The following is a 19,924-nucleotide window of genomic DNA, read 5'->3' as shown; positions in this document are numbered from 1 at the left end:
CAGAACTGTAGTGTTGCACAGTTTCAGCAGTCATAAGTAGTCATAATAAGAATAACCTAGAGGGTTCACTTTGATGCTGAACTCTTTTTATGCTTTTATTGATACACTCTAATTATATATCATGGTGAGGTTCAAAGTCATACCAACATAGATGCACATAGCTCTTCTCTCCCCACGCATGTTGGCGAGATTGGCAGGTCTCCCTTCGTACATGGACACAGCAATATTTGAACTGTTTCCTTCATCTCGCCTTACTCTCCCCCCCAACCCCCTCCCACTATTCTGGTCTTTCTCCTCATTTATCTCATTTATCTGAAGTCCTTTTTTTTTTTTTTTTTTTTTTTTTGCGGTACTGGGGATTGAACCCAGAGCCATTTTACCTGTGAGCTACACCCCATGCCCTATTTTTTATTCTTCATTTTTGAAACGGGGTCTCACTAAGTTGCGGAGGGCCTCACTGAGTAGCTGAGGCTGGCCACAAACCTCCCAAGTACCGGGATTATAAGTGTGTGCCACCATGCTTATAATAACTTTTCCCTTTTGTTTTCTATTTTTTCTCTAGCTTCTACATCAAAGAAAACATATGACCCTTGACTTTCTGTGACTGGCTGCTCTTATGTAGAACAATGGTCTCTAGTTCTACCTATTTTCATGCAAATGACATAATTTGGTTCTTTATGTCTGAGTAAAACTCCATTGAGTGTATATGCTGCCTTTTTTTTTTTTTTATGGCTGCACAATTCACAACAGCCAAATTATAGACTCCATAGGTACTTTTAGGAAGAATTGTGCAATGATGGAACGTTTGATCCCAGGGCTGAGAGCAGGCATGTATGACTCCATCCTGGCCTCCCTCAGCTCCACGTTCCCTGTGTCCCTGTCCCGAGGACACAGATCCCTCGACTGCGTCCCGTGTCCCCAAGCCCTGTCACGCAGACGGTGCGCTACGGCAACTGTCCTCTGCTAAGTGACAATAACAAAATACTGACTCATCTGACAAGCGAGTGCTTCAACAACCCCGCACGCCTCCAACTTCCACCTGCCAAACCGAATAGACCCCTGTTGCCAGCTAATTTGAAAATTTACACTCCAGCTTTTAGCGTACGATTCCCAACTTTGCTGCCATTCCACCATCCAGAAGCAGCCTCGGTATGCCGAAGCTGCAGCAAAACACGACAAAGCGAACAAGTCCTACTGCCTGGGCACACAGTCAAGTGCATGTCATCGAGATGAGGGGTTCAATCACAGGCTGTTCCTTCCTGATTAAAGAGCTCATTAATCTGACGCGCAGGGAGGCAGATCCTCATTGGGTTTTGTTCTGTTTTTCTCCTGTGGCACACACTGTCCACGCAGCAACTTTTCTAGACCCAGCTCATTCTGGCAGTTAAACTTAGTGCATGAGATCTAAGCAGAAGCACGCAATCCTGTTTATATGGTCTAGATGTCAATAGAGACTGTCTAAGGTGGCATAACGGAGCAATAGCTTAGTCTGTGTCTTAAAGAGGACCTAGAGGTTGGACCAAAATGGGTTTTTCTACCCCTTCCTTGCAGCAGGTCTGACTTGCCTGTGGAATCGGAAAAAAGCGATCCATTATTAGTTCTTCTGATACAATGATTATTTCTTGCCCAGAAACATTCCCATGATGCAGGTGGGCATAAAGTCAAAAGGTTACAACATGTGCTCCGTAGAGAGATGACTCGTATTCAAATTCTGTCTCCGGTTACTTGTGCATGCTCCTGGGTCAGTTCCCAGTTTTCTCAGGTACTAACTAAGCTCATAACATTGTTGTGAGGATTAAATGAGTCAATGCATGGAGAATAAACCCAGTTACATATTCCATAAATGGAACACATTGTCTATATTTCAAAAGTGACATAGAGCAGGGAAGATGTCACTCTAAAGTCATATAGATGAGGTTATTAAAAGGTCCTTTTTCTAAACATTCTGCCGTACTGCCAGGTACAGTGTAACTGAAGGGTAATATCAGTATCGTACAGTGTAGCTGAGGTTAATATCAATATTGTACAGTATAACTGAGGGTAATATCAATATCGTACAGTGCATCCGAGAGGTAATATCAATAGCATCAGAGAATCAAGTACTGGAACCGAAAGGCTTGACACTGTGGCAGCCTCTAAGTTCCCTCCCTAGCACTTATGATGTTGCAGCCCGGGAGAAGGTATTACAGTAATTGATGTCTGTGGCCTCCTGGGCTCATTAATATATAGCAGATGTGCTTTACTCACCAAGCTCTGGTTGTCTGGCAGCATGACAATGATCTGTGCATTATGATCCCAAATCATTCGCCAGAAATCCTTGGTGGTGTGCGGCAGAGGGTGCTGGGTTATGATAAACTCGTTGCTCCTGTGATAGCCCTGCAGTTGGGAAGAGGAAAAAATCAGTCACTGCGAGTGCTTTATGTTCACACTGTGGTAGTAAAATGAGTCCATGAAACAACACAGCATTATCCCGAGCCCACTAAAGTAACTGAAGAAGGCATTCCAGTTCATTCAGCTAATTTCTAGATATACTTCTGCTAGTATTGCAGAGACAATTTTCTCTCCATGTTCAATCCACTTCAAGTTACCCCTGCTGTTTTTACTTAATAGTCATTTCAACGTTTATTCAAAGACTAGATGGGTGAAATTAACAATAAAATTAATTCCTTAAGAAGTGTTTTTGTTAATTTAGGTATTTCTATACCCCCACTGTTTAGAAATCTTTTCTTAAAAGTTTCAAGATACAGAAATATCTCTACTTCTGGTATTACATATGGAGAAATTTTATTTCAAAAATGAAATTAATAACATAGGTGGTATCTGCTTTTTAACACCTTCCAGTTTACTTGAGTGTATTTGTGATTAACTGTTGACTCTCACCATGATATAAGAAGCATTAATGTAATCTGTTCCTTTCATTCCAGGCAACGGTGCAAGGCCCACACGAGCACGCTCAGCTACCGCATGGAAAAAAAGAGAAAAAACCAAAACAATAACACCACATTTGCCTTATTATCCGCAGGAACCAACAGCACTTCATGAGATTTACTTGGTGAATAACGTATCTCCCGGCTCCCCTTTCTGAAATGGCTTGTATGTTTAAAGAGCTAAAGTTTTAGCGGCTAAAGCAGAATGTAAAATAAAATTTTACTGCACACACCTAGGAGGTAGATTGCAGGAGTAGGTTTTTTACTGCAGGAAAGGTTTTCATAGCAGATCACTAAGAGGACATTCTGCAGGGACATGTGAGAGGGCTTTGGACAACTTCTGATATTCCTAAAGTTATAACAATATGTTGTATTTGCTCTTTTTTAACCCCTTGTCTCTTGATTTCCCCCCACACAAAGGGCTTAGAAAACATCAGCCTTCTTCAGTGAAGAGAAATCTCTCTAGTGATCACCCGTGCCTGTGTCTATGGTGCGCACCTACAGCGGCCTCTGCTCTGACCAGAGTTATTTATATAAGTGTTGTCATCAATGAAAAGTACCTAGATCTCAACTGCCAGAATAATTCACTGATGTAGTTCCAAGCTTATAGATTAATCTAGGACTCCAAGTTTTAAAGAAGTGTTAAATGTGAATTGTCGTTTTTATAATAATAAAAACGATTATTTTTAAGTTAAAATATGGCACAAGTAACCTACCTCTTGCATTTCTAGGTGAACTAAAGCCGTGTTTTGTATCAGATAGATGGAGTGACTTGCTGACACTAGAAGCCGCCCTTCCCAGTTGCTTCAAACTCTCAGTTGATTGAACATGACCGTTTCCCTTAGCAGTAGCTACCTCTTTACATGATACATAAAATCCGTTAAAAGATACTAACACATTGAACTAAGTCACAACGATCTTAAGACCTTACATGGCACAACGGAAGAGTTTCTGTTCTTTTCCTTGTTGCACTCTTTCTGAGCACTGAAGCATTCCACGTATTTTGCATTACACTGTGTCACAAGCTGCAAGGAAAGCAAGAGTTTGGTATTCATTCAATGGAGTACTGAAATAGGTGCTGCCTCGCCGGGCGTGGTGGCGCACGTAATCCCCGCGCTTGGGAGGCGGAGACAGGAGGATCGCGCAGGTTCGAAGCCAGCCTGCGCTGGCGTAAGAGACCCTGTTTCAAAAATATAAAATAGGTCTGGGAGTGTAGCCCGGAGGTAGAAGGGCTTCCAGGAACCCCAGTACCATCAAAAATAAATAAATAAATGAAATAGGTGCTGTCTCCTGTATGACAACTTGGAAGAATACCAACGTCGAATTCTTAATGAACCCAAACACTTTTGTGCCCCAAAGCATGCTCCCCGTGTTTCACAGCGGTGCTTCTTCCAACCATCAGCCCTGGGGCTCTGGCACACAGGTAGCGTGTGTGCAGTTATTAAACGGTGTGGACTTTTCTGTTGCATGATGGTACTGCGTTATGAATTTTGTCTGGAATTCCTCCATGGCACATAAGACTCAAGTGAGTCTACATGAGAAAGACTGGTGCTACTAAGAGCTAACCATGTTTCTTGAACATAAAGAACTTAGGTTCTCAGCACATTTTTGTTGAACTGAGATTTGTTCTAAGACTTATTATTTAAATCTTAGCCCAGTAGTTTGGCTCAACCAAGCCACATAAATAGAAGAAGAGCCAGTCTATTCTTTTGTATTGGGGGAGGTCTATCTTAATGGAGTATCTGGGAATAATCTTCTCCAAGGACTTTATTATTCCTGATATGGACCCTAAAGGTCATTTTTATTTCTGAGTATCTGATTTTTCTTCTTGAGTTTTAAAATTATTAGTGCCTGCAAATGAGCCAGTTACTTGGTTTTCAACCGAATAGACTATTTTCTTCAATGATTAAAAAAAAAGGTATTTTTAAACAAACAGGTCGAGTACTCCTTATATGAAATGGTTGGGACCATCAGAATTTTGGGTTCTTTGGGATCTTTAGAAATGATAAGAATCAAGTCTAAACATGAAATTTAGTTTCATTTATAATTTCTGTTTCTGTTCAATGTTATATGTTTGAGCATTAAATATATAATATTTAAAGTCATTAGAATATATACAATTTATGCTATTTTATAATATATAAAGATAGGTAAATTTTAATAATTTTGTGCACGAAACAAGGTTTACAGTGTGGAATTTCCCATTTGTATGATGTTGGCACTCAGAATGTTTTGGATTTCAGATTTTTAAGCTAGGGATGCATGTGTTAATCTTTTTTTCAGTTCTATTTTTTTTGCACACTGTTTTGGTGTAATTTTTAACTGTATGTCAGGATGCAAAGAATTAGATTACCCCGTGCAGTTTTAGTCCACATGGTAAACTTCCCATAGGCTCTGAAATCTTCCTTTGAATCTTTATTACAGTAACAGAAAAGAGAGGCAGAATTTAAGAAATGTTGGTAGTATTTTTTTAAGAACTCATTTTGAACATTTAAATGATACATTATAGCCTCATTATTAATTGCCTCAAATGGTTTTATAGTAGATGGAATGGTAAGACAGAGAGGAACTTAAAATTATTGTTATGAAGGAAGTCAGTGAAATTAATCTTTTTCACTTCATGTCCCTTGGCAGTGTCATTTCTTCAGCCAAGATTCAAATCTGCAGAAAACCTTACCATGAAAACTGCACAGACTCATCTCCCCCTTTCTACCTTGACACAAAATGAGAGACTGCTCACAGAACAGTGTGCAAAAGGGAAAAGGATTGAAAAGACTAGCGACGGCGTAACAAACAGGAACGCACTTGGTAATCGCGAAGACAGGCCGTGTTTGAGTTATCGCTGCTGCTTTTAGGGTCTTAATCTAATAGTCCTTATCGTCTCTCTTTTACCTATACATCAGTCAATTCCACCTCAACTTTGACTGCCTTTAAACTTCTTCATATCCCTACCAAAGAAAAAGAACAACTATTTTTGGAAAACTTAACTTTTTTTGTGTGTGTATGTGGTACCGGGGATTGAACCAGGGGCATTCTACCTCCCGCTACACCCCTGGCCCTATTTTTAACTCTTTATTTGAAAACAGGGTCTCACTAAAGTTGCTGAGGTTGGCCCTAAACCCTCAGTCCTCCAGTCTCAGTCTCCCAAATACTGGGATTACAAATGCGTGCCACCACGCCCAGCTAAAAGTTAATTTTTTCATAGTATTTTTTAGTTTAGCAACTTTTGTAGTTTCCAAATTATCTTCCAGAATAGGTTTTCAAACAGGCATATTTTGAGGATACTTTCTCTACAAACAATTATTCCTTCCAGGCACGATGGCACTCATAATCTCAGTACTTGGGAGGCTGAGACAGCAGGATCGCAGGTTGGAGGACAGCCTCATCAACCTAGCGAGACCCTGTTTCAAAAATAAAAATAAAATAGGGATGGAGTTAGAATGCCCCTGGGTTTTATCCCCAGTACAAAAAAAAATAATAATTCTTAATAGAGTTATCATCAAATAATTCAGAAAAAGTGTTTTGTGTGTGGGGAGAGAGAGAAAGAGACGGGGGGGGGCATTTTATGTCTGAGCCGTATCGCCAGCCATATTTTAATTTTTCTTTTCAAATAGGGTCTTGCTAAGTTGCTAATGGCCTCACTGAGTTGCTGATGTAGAATTTGTAATCCTTCTATCTCAGCCCAAGTACTGGGGTTACAGGTGTGTGCCACCGTGCTTGACTACAGGATATTTTTTGTTGACCAGAACAACTGACTCAAAGCGTTCTGACCTTGCAGGCAGAGGATGATGTCTATGTCCAAATAAAGTTAGACTGTTCAGAGTAAAATACGGCACTATTTGATCGACTGAAATGCTGACAATACAAATGTGCCTCAAAACTTCATAATCCTTAAATGTAATGCAAAGGAACATCAACGGCAATCCATTTCAGCCTAGACGTTAATGCAAAGACATGATCCCAAACTCAAGGCATTCTTCTGCTTCCTGGGTTCATACTAAAGGAATTACTCAAAGCACTACCTTGAATTGTTTTTCCAGCCGTGTCTTGCCCCCTACTCCTGGTATGAGGATACTGTTAACGTAGCTATGCAGCTGGCTTGAAGATACTTCAGTTTCCTTTCCAAGGATGGCTTCCAACAAGGCATCGTGGATGAAAATGTACTGCTCCTAGAAAGCACAGTGTGTGATGGTCACCAGTGGGAGGCGCTTGGCTGGCCACCCTCCCAAGGTCTGCCTTAGATGGACTCCACCCGCCACCCCTCCCAAGGTCTGCCTTAGATGGACTCCACCCGAAACAGCATCTTCCTTCAAGCATTTTATCTTGGAGGTTTGCTCCAACACTCACTTCTCCAGTGCACTCAAATTGAGAGCAGAGATGGTTTGGCGCTGTATTCCACACCATACCTGGAACACAGGTGGTTCCATGCAGCGAAACAGTGAGAAATGTGTGCTCAGTGAAGGCCTTAACAGCCATCCTCACCTACGTGTTTCTCGGGCCATAAGATACGTCTAACCCCCTAAAGCAGCTCACAGCTCCTGAGGCAAGGGCATCTGCTTCTTAAGTCATTGTGCTGTTACTGAGCAGTCCTAATAAGGCCCACACAGGAAACACTGATCCAAAGAAGAGACTGATGGTCAAGGTATCTTGTAAAATAAACCCATGAATTCTCACAGCCCTAAGAGAATTGAACCTGTCTGTCACCTCAATACCAATCATTCACCTTTTAGTTAAAGCATGTGCTAGAGTCATGAGGACTCTGGCAAGCTGCTCCTTACCTCAGTCTGGACGAGGTAGTTACGCTGTGTCCTGATATGCTTCAGGAATCCCAGGACATTAACTGTGCTTTTATCTTTTATCTGCTGCAGCATGCTGTCTATTACAATGTAGGTGCCTGTCCTGCCCACACCAGCGCTGGAAGAAACGAAGGTATTCAACTAGTATTTCATAGCCGTGGGTTGGGAAAATTGCAATGTAAATATCTAATGAACTTGGAAATTACCCGTTTTCTAGGTAACTGGTATAAATGGTGTAGGATATTCATATAGATAGCACCCAAAAACTTCGCAAGGGTATTTCTCACCACGTGAGTCTCAAGAGCACAGATTGCCTTTTTACCAAGGATGCTGGAGAGCGAATGGTGGATGCTTGTTTTCTCAGGCCTCTTGCAGCTCACACAGATGCGTAAGAGTCAGAGTGGCAGGGCACTGAGCGGTGGCTTATGGCTGTCCACTCTGCATGCCGTGGCTGGCGTGCCGAGGCATTGTGCAAGCGTCCCTGTTCTCCATGAAGACTTGTGCTTGGTTCTCCAGTTCTCCCAGCCAGTCTTTATTATCCTTTTAATAAACCCTTTTGTCTGTGTAACTCCCCAAGTCTGCTTCTACGGCATGAAGCTCAGAAACTAATATTCTCAGGATCATAAAGTTTTTCTTTTAAAAGGGTGTTTTCTTTCAGTAATCTAGTTACAGAATGGCGCATTTAGGGTACAGGGCTTCTTATCTGTGTATTTCTTAATTGTTATTAAGAAAATACTCAAGAAGATCTGAGTTCTGTAGTGCTGAATAATGAGCTTGTCTGGGCAGAATGCCCCAGGAAGCTCCCCTCCAGCTCAGTACCTAGGCTGTGCGATAGACTTATCTCCATGTTAGTGACTCCTAAGATTTGTGAAAAATGTGGAGCTCTCATGGCATTTTAGGTGGAAGATGTGCTCCAACTTGTGCAAAGGGCTTGTTTTCGGAAAGAGAGTCTTATAAGAAAAGCCTAAAAGGGATGCTTAGATTACCCATGGAACTAGCAGCATCGGTCACAGAATAAGAAACATCTACTTGGACACCGAAGCAAAACAAAAAGGCCATTATGCAAATAGTAAGTGAAAGTCAATAAAAGCATTTTTATTATTTTGGTTTGGTATTGGTAAATAAATCCAGGGGCATTCTGCTTTTAAGCTTACCCCCCAGTCCTTTTTATTTTTTATTTTGGAACAGGGATCTTGCTAAGTTCCTGAGGCTAGCCTCACAACCATTATCCTCCTGTCTCAGCCTCCCAAGTCCTGGGATTACAGATGTGTGTCACTATGCCTGGCTCAAAAAAGTATTTTTAAAAGAACCACTTAGAGAAGCCATTTATAAAATTTTAGAATGTCTGATATGGAAAACTCTTATAAATCCAATTTTTTATTTATTAGGATTAGCCTATAGTTTCCCTATGAACAATAGGGATTTTATTAATAAGACAATTTTCATCTACTTGTTGATTTTTAAAAATTGCACATGATTTCTTAATGTGACAGAGATGTAGTTACTTGATAAGACTACAGATTTATTTATGCCCATTTTCAAAGGGAGACTTGGCCTCAAAGTCCAACAACAGTAGTATATTTCCATGGTTCAAGTTCAAAAGGCCCAACCCCTGCCCCATTCATCTTACCTGTTGAGCCCCCAGGTGGAAGAAAGAAAGATGTGGGCCCTACCTGCAGTGCACCAACACAGGGCCCATGTCTGGCATCCGGGCTGCTGAGGACCTCCTCACGAAGGTCAGGACTGGGAGGGCGTACTCGGGAACACCCATGTCGGGCCACTGCGTGTAGTGGTACTGGATGACTACCCTCTCATTCTGACGACTCTTGGGATTTCCCTTCTGGCCCTGTGAGAAAGGTAACAAGAAGACTGCTTTAATATGAGGCTGAGCGTTCTGGATAAAGATACCATAAGGGTAGGTGGGAACATGGCCTCTGATTTCATCCTCCACTACTGCCCCCAAACTAGGTTATTTGCTCTTTGTGGTCCATGGTTGTGTCATGACATGGAGACATGACGTAGGTGGATGTGAAGCTCTGCAATCGCTTAGAAGATTAAGGTTAAACCAGGCATGAACATCCGATAGCCGTGCTGTGGACTTGAACCTGTCCACAGCACTGCGGGGGGGGGGGTTCACTCTGAGGCCTCCCTTCCCTGAGCGACCCCTGCCCCGGTGCTCTGCCTCCATCTGCTTGTGGGCCTTGGTTCGCATCCTTCTTCTGTGCCAGGAGGGACCATCAGGACCCCGAGGGGTTACTAATCCTCTAGGAAGGGAAGCTCTAAAGGGCAAAAAGATTCTCCATCTCAGAACCAGAGGCAAGGTCTCATTTACTGATCATTTATATAAATGTCTTTCTCAGAGTAGTTTTCCTTTAAGGGACTCAATTTTGATATTTTAACTACTTTGAATAAGAAACATCCTCTAGATTACCTTTTATGCCCTCTTGCATTTAAGTTTATCCTCTACAATTCTTAATCTCTTTTTTTTCTTTGATGATTCAGAGTCAGTGGTAATCTACACTGAAGCTTAAAGGTTGTGTGGCTTGGCTCTGTGCTACAAAGGCCCATAAGGGCTTAAAAAATAACACCCCCCCCAACTCTGCTTTTCCCTCTTAGCAGTGTATAGAATAGCTAAGATTCCTACTTCACATCTTTCTCTGACTTAGGCTATTTTTTATTTTTTTTTCTGGTACTGGGGGCAGAACCCAGGGGCCTTCTACCTCCAGGCTATACTGTGAGACCTATTTTTATATTTTATTTGGAAACAGGGTATTTTTTTTAAAAAGGATGTGGGCTTGTTTAAATACCTGAAGGTATTTAATAATACCATGAGTAATGGACTTTGTAAGTTCTCTACTGAGTACTGATTAGCTCGGGCCAGCCAGTAGCTTTAAGACAGAGAACACAGATACACAGCTACTGTTTTTTACATCTTGGTGCCATTTTTGGAAATAACTAGACATAGAAAGGACTGTTAATCCTGGATCACAGATGGGCTTCAGAGCCACCAAAATTGTATGTGAAATTGGAGGAAATGTGAATTCTCCTGGGGACGAGGAGGCGACTATTTTGTAGCAATCTCAAACACATCCAAGATGCCAAGAAAGGTCCCACGGCTGCAATTACCACGTCTAAGTCTCTGTCGAGTAACTACATTTTCTTGCTGGGCATCTAGCTAGAATTCCAAATATTGCTCTGATGATTCTTGTTGTGACAGTGGATTTTGAAAAGAAAAGAAACCCAGACAACTTGAAAGCAGGATTTCCATACAGTGTGATTCTCAGGATACTGGATATTCCGTAGCAAAGGGTTTGATGGTTAAGTCACATTTGGAAACACTAGGCAAAACAGATTTATTCACGTTTCTTAACTCGAACAGTCTGGTCACTTGTGTTCATTGTGAATTTCTAAAACAGGATACATACTGCATCCCATTCATTTCCCTTTTGTGGGTGTGTGTGGTACTGGGGATTGAACCTGGGGGCGTGCTCTTTCTAAGTTATACCCACAGCCCTACTTTATGCTTTATTTGGAAACGGGGTCTCGTTAAGTTGCCGAGACTGGCCTTAAATCTGCAATCCTCCCGTCTCAGCCTCCCAGGTACTGGGATTAGAGGTGTGTGCCAGCAGGCCTGGCATTCCCATTCTTATTGACGAGCAGGACTTGAGTTTTTATAAGTGTCTCATAGGGCTAGTATTCCCTGCGATACTCTTTGGGAAACAATGCTTTAAGCTGTCAGGAAGTTGGAATTAAAGAGCTGAATCAACACACAGATGATGCCATGCTGACTGCCACAAAAACCCGAGACGACGGCATTCTCAAGAGGCGAAGGCCGTGGAGAGACGAGAGAGCGCGGCGAGGCCGGTGCGGTGCTGCTCGGTGGTTAGCCAGCACCTTTCACACCAGACACTGATGTCAGTCAAAGGCTTGAGAAACACTTTTGGAAACCAAGTTGGTTATGAGATCTGGCCTCGGTCATACGGCCATTTCATACGAGCACAGAGGAAGATGCCCGCGCACCACCCACTCCCTCCACACCTTCTTCACTTTCGTGTTTCTGACTGAAAAACGGCGAACGGTGTAGCAGGCGTGGACTTTTGTGCTCTTCAGCGTGACGATTACGTTCCCATACTCCTCGCTGTTCTCTGTTGGCCAATACTGATCACATTTTCGCTACAAGAAGGAAAGAAAAGGCATCAGTTTCAGATGACAACGTTAAAACACAGGTAACACTGCCGCGGACTGAAGAAGAAACCCGTGGGCTGAAGTGCCGAGAGGCGGATGCCAGCTCTGGAGAGGTCGACGGCTTGGGAGAAGGGTGGGCAAGACCATCTGAGGAGCAGCCAGGAACTCCTGATCATGATCAGCACACGCTGTCGTTTAAAGAAGGTCTAAGAAAGAAAGCTGTATTTAGCCAGTCACACACGGGGGCAGGATTATTTTACAAATGAGATTTAAGTATCATTTAGAAGGCTAAGCTGGATTTATGGAAGGTCTTTCCTTTTTCTTTTTCTTTTTGGTGCTGTGGATTGAACCCAGGGGCATTTTACCTCTGAACTATACCTTAGCCCCTTTTTATTATTTATTTATTTATTTATTTATTTATTTATTTATTTATTTATTTATTGTTTTGAAACAGGGTCTCACTAAGATGCTGAGGCTGCCCTGGAATCCACAATCCTCCTGTCTCAGCCTCCCAAGTACTGGGATTACGGGCGCTTGTGCGCCACCACATCCAGCTATGGAAGGAAGGTCTTTTTAGGGGGAACGAGTCTTTGTGTGACAAAGTTGGGTCACAATAGGCACAGTAGGGACTCCGCAGTCACAGGAAGCATGGGAGAATCTGAATAATGAACTGGTTTATCCCAGCCTAAATTAGCACGTCTCATAGAAATTCATAATCCAGAACATTCTCTAGTAGCAGTCACTTTTTGCAAAGATCCTTTCAGTGATGGTCAAAGCGTTGAAGCCTTTCTGCTTCCCCTGAATCGGTCCTGTTAGTAGTTTTCCCACTGCACTGTGCATCTTCCAACGTCTTTGCTTTCTGTTCGTCCTGTCCCTTGTATTTAGAATGCCATTCCCTCCTATCCGCCTGCTTAGCTGCTCCTCCTCCTCGTTCAGCCCTCACCTGAAATATCAGCACCTTTAAAAACCTTCACACCATTGCGCATGCTCATCCATGCGGGCGCACACCACCAACACACATCTCTAGCAGCACACTGAATTCACACCTAAAAGGCCTCTGGCCTCTTTCCCACCAGACCATGAGCAAGATAAGGGAGAGAGCCCTTTTGCTCCCGCAGCTCTATACCTGGGCAGGTTCCTACCCAACAGCACGTACTCTACAGTATTTTATGGCTGCGTTGCTAAGAGGATAACCCAAGAAGCTCTTACTCTTCCTTTCTCCACGAGGTTCGTAATCATGACGATGATGCCCGTGTTCTGTTCCCAGATCATCCTCCAGAAATCTTCAAACGTAGACTTTAAAGGTCCCTGGGTGGCGATGTAGGCCTTCGCTTTGTTGTAACCCTTCAAAGACGACACAGCACAGTGTGAGATGAAAGAGCCTCACAGGAGCCTGGTTAATAATTCAAGCACCTACCAGGGCTGTCTTTCTGGGAGGGCTCTGTGCGGTACCCAGTGCCCGCCGCAGCCTCTGCTGCAGCGTGCGAGTTTCAGAATCGAGTTTGTAAAAACGCCTCTGACTTACATCGACATAGTTTGCATTGATGTAGTCGCTGTGTTTAGAGTCTTTCCCTGGTAAAGGCCTTAACTTCACCCGACTGTGATCATCTGTAGAGGAGAAGGAGGCAAAACCACAAGGTGTCATAAAAGACTGACTCGTAGCATTATGAATATAAGACAGGGCAATCACGGAGTGCGGCATCTCCGGGGCCCTGAGGAAATGCCTGGCAGAACTACTACTAAAAAAAAAGCAAACTAAGGTCCTTATTAGTTCATGTGGAACTACTGAACTACTGCCAAGTTGTAATCTTCCAAAATTTAATATTTATTTATTTATTTATTTATTTATTTATTTTGGTGGTACTGGGGTTCCTGGAAGCCCTTCTTCCTCCGGGTTACACTCCCAGACCTATTTTTATATATTTTTTTAATTTGGAAACAGGGTCTCTTAAGCCAGAGCTGCTGGCTTCGAACCTGCGCGATCCTCCTGTCTCCGCCTCCCAAGCGCGGGGATTACAAGCGTGCGCCACCACGCCCGGCTTTCCTCTATTTTTAAATCAAGGTCAAAGGCCTTCAAACTTATCCATGCCTTCGTCCCATTAATCAAAGTAAAAAAAGGTGAGTTTAGAATCAGAACAAATATTTTTAGGAGATTTCACTGTTAAATTCTGATGGACTCCCTGCCCTCTCCATACAACCTAACTTAAGGAACCACAGTTACTTCTCATAGTAATTTGAATGTAATAGACTTGAAGATCTAGTTGTCCTCAGCTTAGGAAGCAAATGGCGTGTGTCAATATGTCTCTACTTGCCCAGATGAGCGAGTGGTACAGGACGGCTAAACAAGCAAAGGAAGCTGAGTCGTCATTTTGTTTTTCCCTAGCTAGGAATATATTTGTTACAGTCATAATCACCAATAGGCTAAATCAAAAAGAAGTCGGCCTTGGGGATTATCCTGGGCATGCATATGTACATGTATATATGTATATATGTATATGTATATATATTATTGTGGAATTGAACTCGGTTGCATTATACCTCTGAGATATACCCCCCAATTAGTTGCTGAGAGCCTCACTAAGTTGCTGAGGCTATCCTTGAACTTGTGATCCTTTTGTCTCAGCCTCTCAAGTACTGGGATTACAGGCTTGTACCACCATGCCTGCTGAGCCTAAGTATTACTGATTTTAGATTATACCAGATACTGTTCAAAAGCCCTCATCATTTCTGAGATGCTCTGTCTAGAGTTCATAGGAAACAGGAACTGCCTGTTATAAATAGACCCCAAATGAAACATTTCTCCTAAGGCAATGAATGCAAACTGCTGTGCCTTAGTAGCCATTGTTATTTTTATTTATTTTTTGAGATAAAAAATAAATAAAAATTTATTTATCTAGAGATCGGAACCCACCTCTGAGATATACCCCCAACCCTATTTTATCTTTTTTGTATTTTTGAAACAGGGTCTTACTAAGTTGTGAAATGCCTCACTAAATTGCTGAGGCTGGGCTTTAACCTGTAGTCCACTTTGTCTCAGACTCCCAACTGGAATTACAAGCATGCACCACCACACCCAGCTCACTGTTATTTCTTAGACTGGCAAATAAGAACACACATACTCTTCAAATTGTAAAATTCCAGCCGGGCGTGGTGGCGCATGCTTGTAATCCCCGCGCTTGGGAGGCTGAGACAGGAGGATCGCGCAGGTTCGAAGCCAGCCTCAGCTACTTAGTGAGGCTCTCAGCAACAACTTAGTGAGACCCTGTTTCAAAAAAAAATTATATATATATCTGGGAGTATAGCCTGGAGGTAGAAAGCCTCTGGGTTCCACCCCCAGTACCACTGAAAAAAAAAATTGTAAAATTCATATTTAACTAAAAGGTAATAAGACTGTTAATAGATCAATATCACATGCACCCTGAAAGTTGTCATTGCCTGTGAAAGAAGGCTTTTCTTACATCATGTTTTTGGTACATTCAGGGTGTGATTTTACTTCTTTCTGTGACATCTGTATGCTAATCTTTGCTTTATAAAGGCATATATCTAGGGGTAGATGGAAGTAACAGGTGATGTGCCTGGAATCCAAGTGGCCAGGAAAACACCGGATCCCAACTCTGGACTGGTGAAAATGAAGAACCTAGTACAGCCACATTTCAGCAAAACGCCCTGGGCACGTTACACACAAGCTGCTTTGATTTTCAGCCTCTTCCCTGCCACCTACTCTTTAGGCAAAACAGAAGTCACCAGAGGTAGAGGCTGGTGACGTGGAGGGGTGCTGTGTGTGGACGTAAGCACCGCAGAGGTCCCGTGTCACCCTGCCTGGTCTGCATGGTTGGGTGCGTGCGTGGATGGCTCCTCACAAGGGCTTCATGGCAGCACCCCCCCCCCCCCCCGGCCAGAGAATGGAAGGATAGGAGAGGAAGAAGGCTGAGGCTGATCAATGGAGGAGCTATATCCGAATATATATAAAAGTATGAATGTAGCATGCTTAACTCGGACACTCACTGTCGGAAGGGGCGAGGCACCAGGCCCAGTCTAAATGTATACCATTTTCAATATGTTCCACATATAAATAAAATAAATAAAAAAACAAAGACTGGAGAAAAGGAAAATTTAACTTTTTCTTCCTTGTTCTCTTTTTCCCTCCTCTACATCCTCAGAGACAAGTGAAACAGTCTTGTTCAAAAGTGATTTTGAGTTCTTTTAAAGCTACTTAGAAAAAGCAATACCATTTCTATTCATAGACATTACAATCCCGTCTGTAGATATGCAAAGAAATCCACAAAAAAATAATACAAATGGGTTCAGCAAAGTTGCAGGACACAAAATCAATACATGAAAATCAGCTGGGTTTCTGTACTCAGCCAATGAGCAATCTGAAAAATTCTTTTACGTAAATATATTTTACTTTTACTTAAAATTTTTTCCTTTTACTTAAAAAATCTTTTACCTGAAAAATTTTTAAGAAATTGTAATAAAAATCTTAAGAAAATTTAATAAAATTTCTACTTAACATTTTAAATGTACAGATTTATTCTGTCTGCCAGTCACCGTCTTTTCCCCAAAATGTGAGCTCTTGGTCTAACTCTCACGAGACATACACAGCACTGTATGCTGCAAATTATGCAGTGCGGCTTGCGGAGGACTTTGCAGGTGCTCGGGTACAGAACACAGAGCTCAGGTCCCATCCCTGTCTTTGAATGATGAAAAATGAAGCCTCTGCTTTTGCTATGTTAGATCAAGATCAGAAAGAAGTTACTGACGCCCATGGAGCTGGAGATGCATTTGTTAAGGGTTTTGTCTCAGTGGGTCTCTGAAAACCCTTGACTGAGGACATTCGCGCCGGCCACCACACAGCACGCGTCATAGTCAGGCGGACGGGCTGTACTTTCCCCCAAAAGCCGGGCTTTCACTGACGGAAGAGCAGAACACAGCCAGAGTGCAGACGTGGCCCTGACCCCTTCCTGAGAACTCCCACATTAATAAAGAAGCCGATGATCTCCTCCTGCCTTTCCTACTATACTAATACTCATTCTTAATTTAGAGGATACAGTAATGCTCGTAGCATCTTTAGGCTCTCAACAACCTGAAAAAAACCAATCTTCATTTCCTTAGTTTATTAGTACCTCTTAAATGTCAATTAAATGGGAATATAACAAAAACTTTTATTTACAGCAGCTTTAAAAAACATTTAGGAATGAATTTAATAGAAGTAGCATGACACTTGTACACTGCAGATACCCGTTGTGAAATACATAAAAGTAAAAGAAATCTTAATAAATAGAAAGACCTCCCTGTACATGGATTAGAAGACAGTGCTGGTCAGATGGCATTGGAGTGCAGTAGCCCACACTTGTAATCCCAGTACTTGGAGGCTGAGACAAGAGGATTGCAGGATTGAGGACAGCCTCAGCAACAAAATTCTCAGCAATCTAGTGATGGGGTGTAGCTCAGAGGTAGAATGCACCTGTAACACACACACACACACACACACACACACACACACACACACACGACGGCAATGACACTTGAACTAGTCCTCTACAGGTTCAGTGCAATCCCTATCAAAATCTCAGCTCCATTTTGTGCAGTAGCAGACAAGCTGATCTAAAATTTATACGGAAACACAAAAAAGTCTTGAAAAAGAAGGCTCGCAAGTCTAGATTGAGGGCACACAGTTTCCAATTTCAAAACCTGTCACAAAGCTGTCAGTAATTGAGATAGTACAGTACTGGTAAAAGGACTGACATAAGGTTTAAAGAATAGAATTGAGAGTCCTGAAATAACCCATTGCATTATAGCCAGCTGATTTTCAATAAGAGTGCTAAGACAGTTCACTGAGGAAGAAGTCTGCAAACGGTCCTGGGACAAGTAGCTATCCACATGCGAAAGAATAAAGGCGGACTGTTAGCTCAGACCAGCATAAAAATTAACCTTAGCATCTATGCATGCGTGGGGAGGGAGAAGGGGGTAGTAAAGTCCAAGAGCTGTGTCTATGTATGCTTGTATTATATTGGATCTCACTATGATATATAATTGCATTATGCTAATAAAAGTATAAGAAAAATCAGCTTAAAAAGGATCAAAGAGCCGGGTGTGGTGGCCTGTGATCCCAGTACTTGGGAAGCCGAGACAGAAGAATTGCAGATTCAAGGTCAGCCTCAGCACGAACCTGCTTCAAAATAAAAAAGGTCTGGGGATGTGGCTCAGGCCATAAAGTCTTAGACAAAAACAAAGGGGTAAATCTTGCTGTGATTTCAGATTAGGCAATGCTTTTTCTGGACATGTCATAAAAAATATAGCCAACAACCAAAGTAGGTAAATTCGATTTCACCAAAATTTTACATTTTATATGTGGTTCAGAGGGCACCCTGACAAAAATAAAATGTGATAAAGATGACAAGAAAAGTTTTGCAAACTATAAAGTAGACAGGGGACCTATGCCCAAGATATCTATCAAGAAGTCTTACAACTCAGCAGTAAGAAGTAATCCAATGTTTAAAAAGAGAAAATAAAAGGCTAGAATAGAAACTTTTGTAAAGAAAACATACAAGTTGCCAATAAGCACACAAAAAGATGTTCAACATCACCAGTCAAAAAAGGGAAATGCAAGCCGGGCATGGTGGCGCACGCTTGTAATCCCCGCGCTTGGGAGGCGGAGACAGGAGGATCGCGCAGGTTCGAAGCCAGCCGCGTGCGCTGGCTTAGGAGACCCTGTTTCCAAATAAAAAATGTAAAAATAGGTCTGGGAGTGTAGCCCGGAGGTAGAAGGGCTTCCAGGAACCCCAGTACCAAAAAAAAAAAAAAAAAAAAAAAGGGCAAGTCAAAACTACAGTGGTGTGCTGCTGACACCATTAGGAAAGCTGTTACGCTGTTGAACAATGGGACAGTCGCTTTCAACAGTCTGGCAGTTCCTCAAAATATTAAACACGAGCCAGGCACGGTGTGACACGCCTGTAACCCCAGGACTTGGGAGTTTGAGAGAGGAGGCGAGCAAGTACTGAGACTCTCATCAACCTAGTGAGACGCTGTTTCCAAATAAAAATAAAAAAGGGCTGGAGGTGTAGCTTGACGGTAGGTAGAATGCTCCTGGGTTAAATCTCTACTGCCACATACATACACAAAAAGTTAAACACTCAGTTACCATGTAACCTAGCAAGTCAACTCATATATATATACACCCAGGAGAACTGGAAATATGTCTACATGAAGCCTAGTATATGAATGTTCATAACAGTATTATTCAAAATATTCCAAAGAATATAAGACTCAAACATCTATCAAATAATGAATGAAAAATCAAAATGTCCATACAATTAAATCATCTATACAACTAAATATTACTCAGTTATAGAATAGAGTACTGATACATGGGTACAACAAGGATGAATCGTGGTGAAACGTCCAAAATAATAAATTGCCAGAGACAGAGGAGCGGGAGAAACTGGGAGCGCTGGTTAACAAGCTGTAGGTTTCCTTATGGGGATGGTAAAAATATTCTAAAATTGGATTGTGGTGATGGTTGTATACTGCTCTGAATTTACTAAAGAACACTGAACAGTATATTTCAGCTAGATAAAATGTTTATCATTTGTGAATATATCTCCTTAAAACTTTATTGAAACAATTTTAGCTGGGCGTGGTGGCGCACACTTGTAATCCCAGTATTTGGGAGGCTGAGACAGGAGGATTGCTGTTAACAGACAGCTTCAGCTACTTAGTGAGGCCCTTTCCAACTCAGACCCTGTTTCAAAACAAAGAATAAAAAAATAGGGCTGGATGTATAGCTTAGAGGTAGAATGCCCCTAGGTTCAATCCCCGGTGCTGCAAATAAACCCCCCCCCAAAACAAACAAAAAACCCCCCAAAAAACAAAAAAACCCTACTTTATATAGTAAAGTTCAATTTTTAAGTGGTCCAACTAAAGTTACTATTCCATACAAGTGTATGTAATGTGGTCCTCACCATAGTGTATGTTAACCATAAACACCTCTGTTTCTGCATTTACTATCAAGGG

The 19,924-nt window shown here is 42.1% G+C and overlaps 1 protein-coding gene across 2 annotated transcripts in view; it reads right to left on the bottom strand.

Moving 5' to 3' along the window:
- PTPRG (protein tyrosine phosphatase receptor type G) overlaps positions 1–19,924 on the bottom strand; it is a gene marked incomplete at both ends in the record, with an annotated part of 780,672 nt that overhangs the window by 14,559 nt on the left and 746,189 nt on the right. For both annotated transcript variants that reach the window (XM_080714880.1, XM_080714881.1), the window contains 9 exons: positions 2,248–2,376; positions 2,881–2,957; positions 3,859–3,952; positions 6,950–7,096; positions 7,706–7,841; positions 9,397–9,569; positions 11,762–11,896; positions 13,118–13,252; positions 13,434–13,516. In XM_080714880.1, the coding sequence (XP_080571006.1) occupies positions 2,248–2,376; positions 2,881–2,957; positions 3,859–3,952; positions 6,950–7,096; positions 7,706–7,841; positions 9,397–9,569; positions 11,762–11,896; positions 13,118–13,252; positions 13,434–13,516 (1,109 nt within the window). The remainder of the gene's footprint in view (positions 1–2,247; positions 2,377–2,880; positions 2,958–3,858; positions 3,953–6,949; positions 7,097–7,705; positions 7,842–9,396; positions 9,570–11,761; positions 11,897–13,117; positions 13,253–13,433; positions 13,517–19,924) is intronic.

The sequence above is a fragment of the Muscardinus avellanarius genome, assembly GCF_963383645.1.
Source record: "Muscardinus avellanarius genome assembly, chromosome: 18".
NCBI lineage: Eukaryota > Metazoa > Chordata > Mammalia > Rodentia > Gliridae > Muscardinus > Muscardinus avellanarius.
Note: the sequence above shows the minus strand (reverse complement) of the source record. Positions and strands in the feature narration are given on the sequence as shown.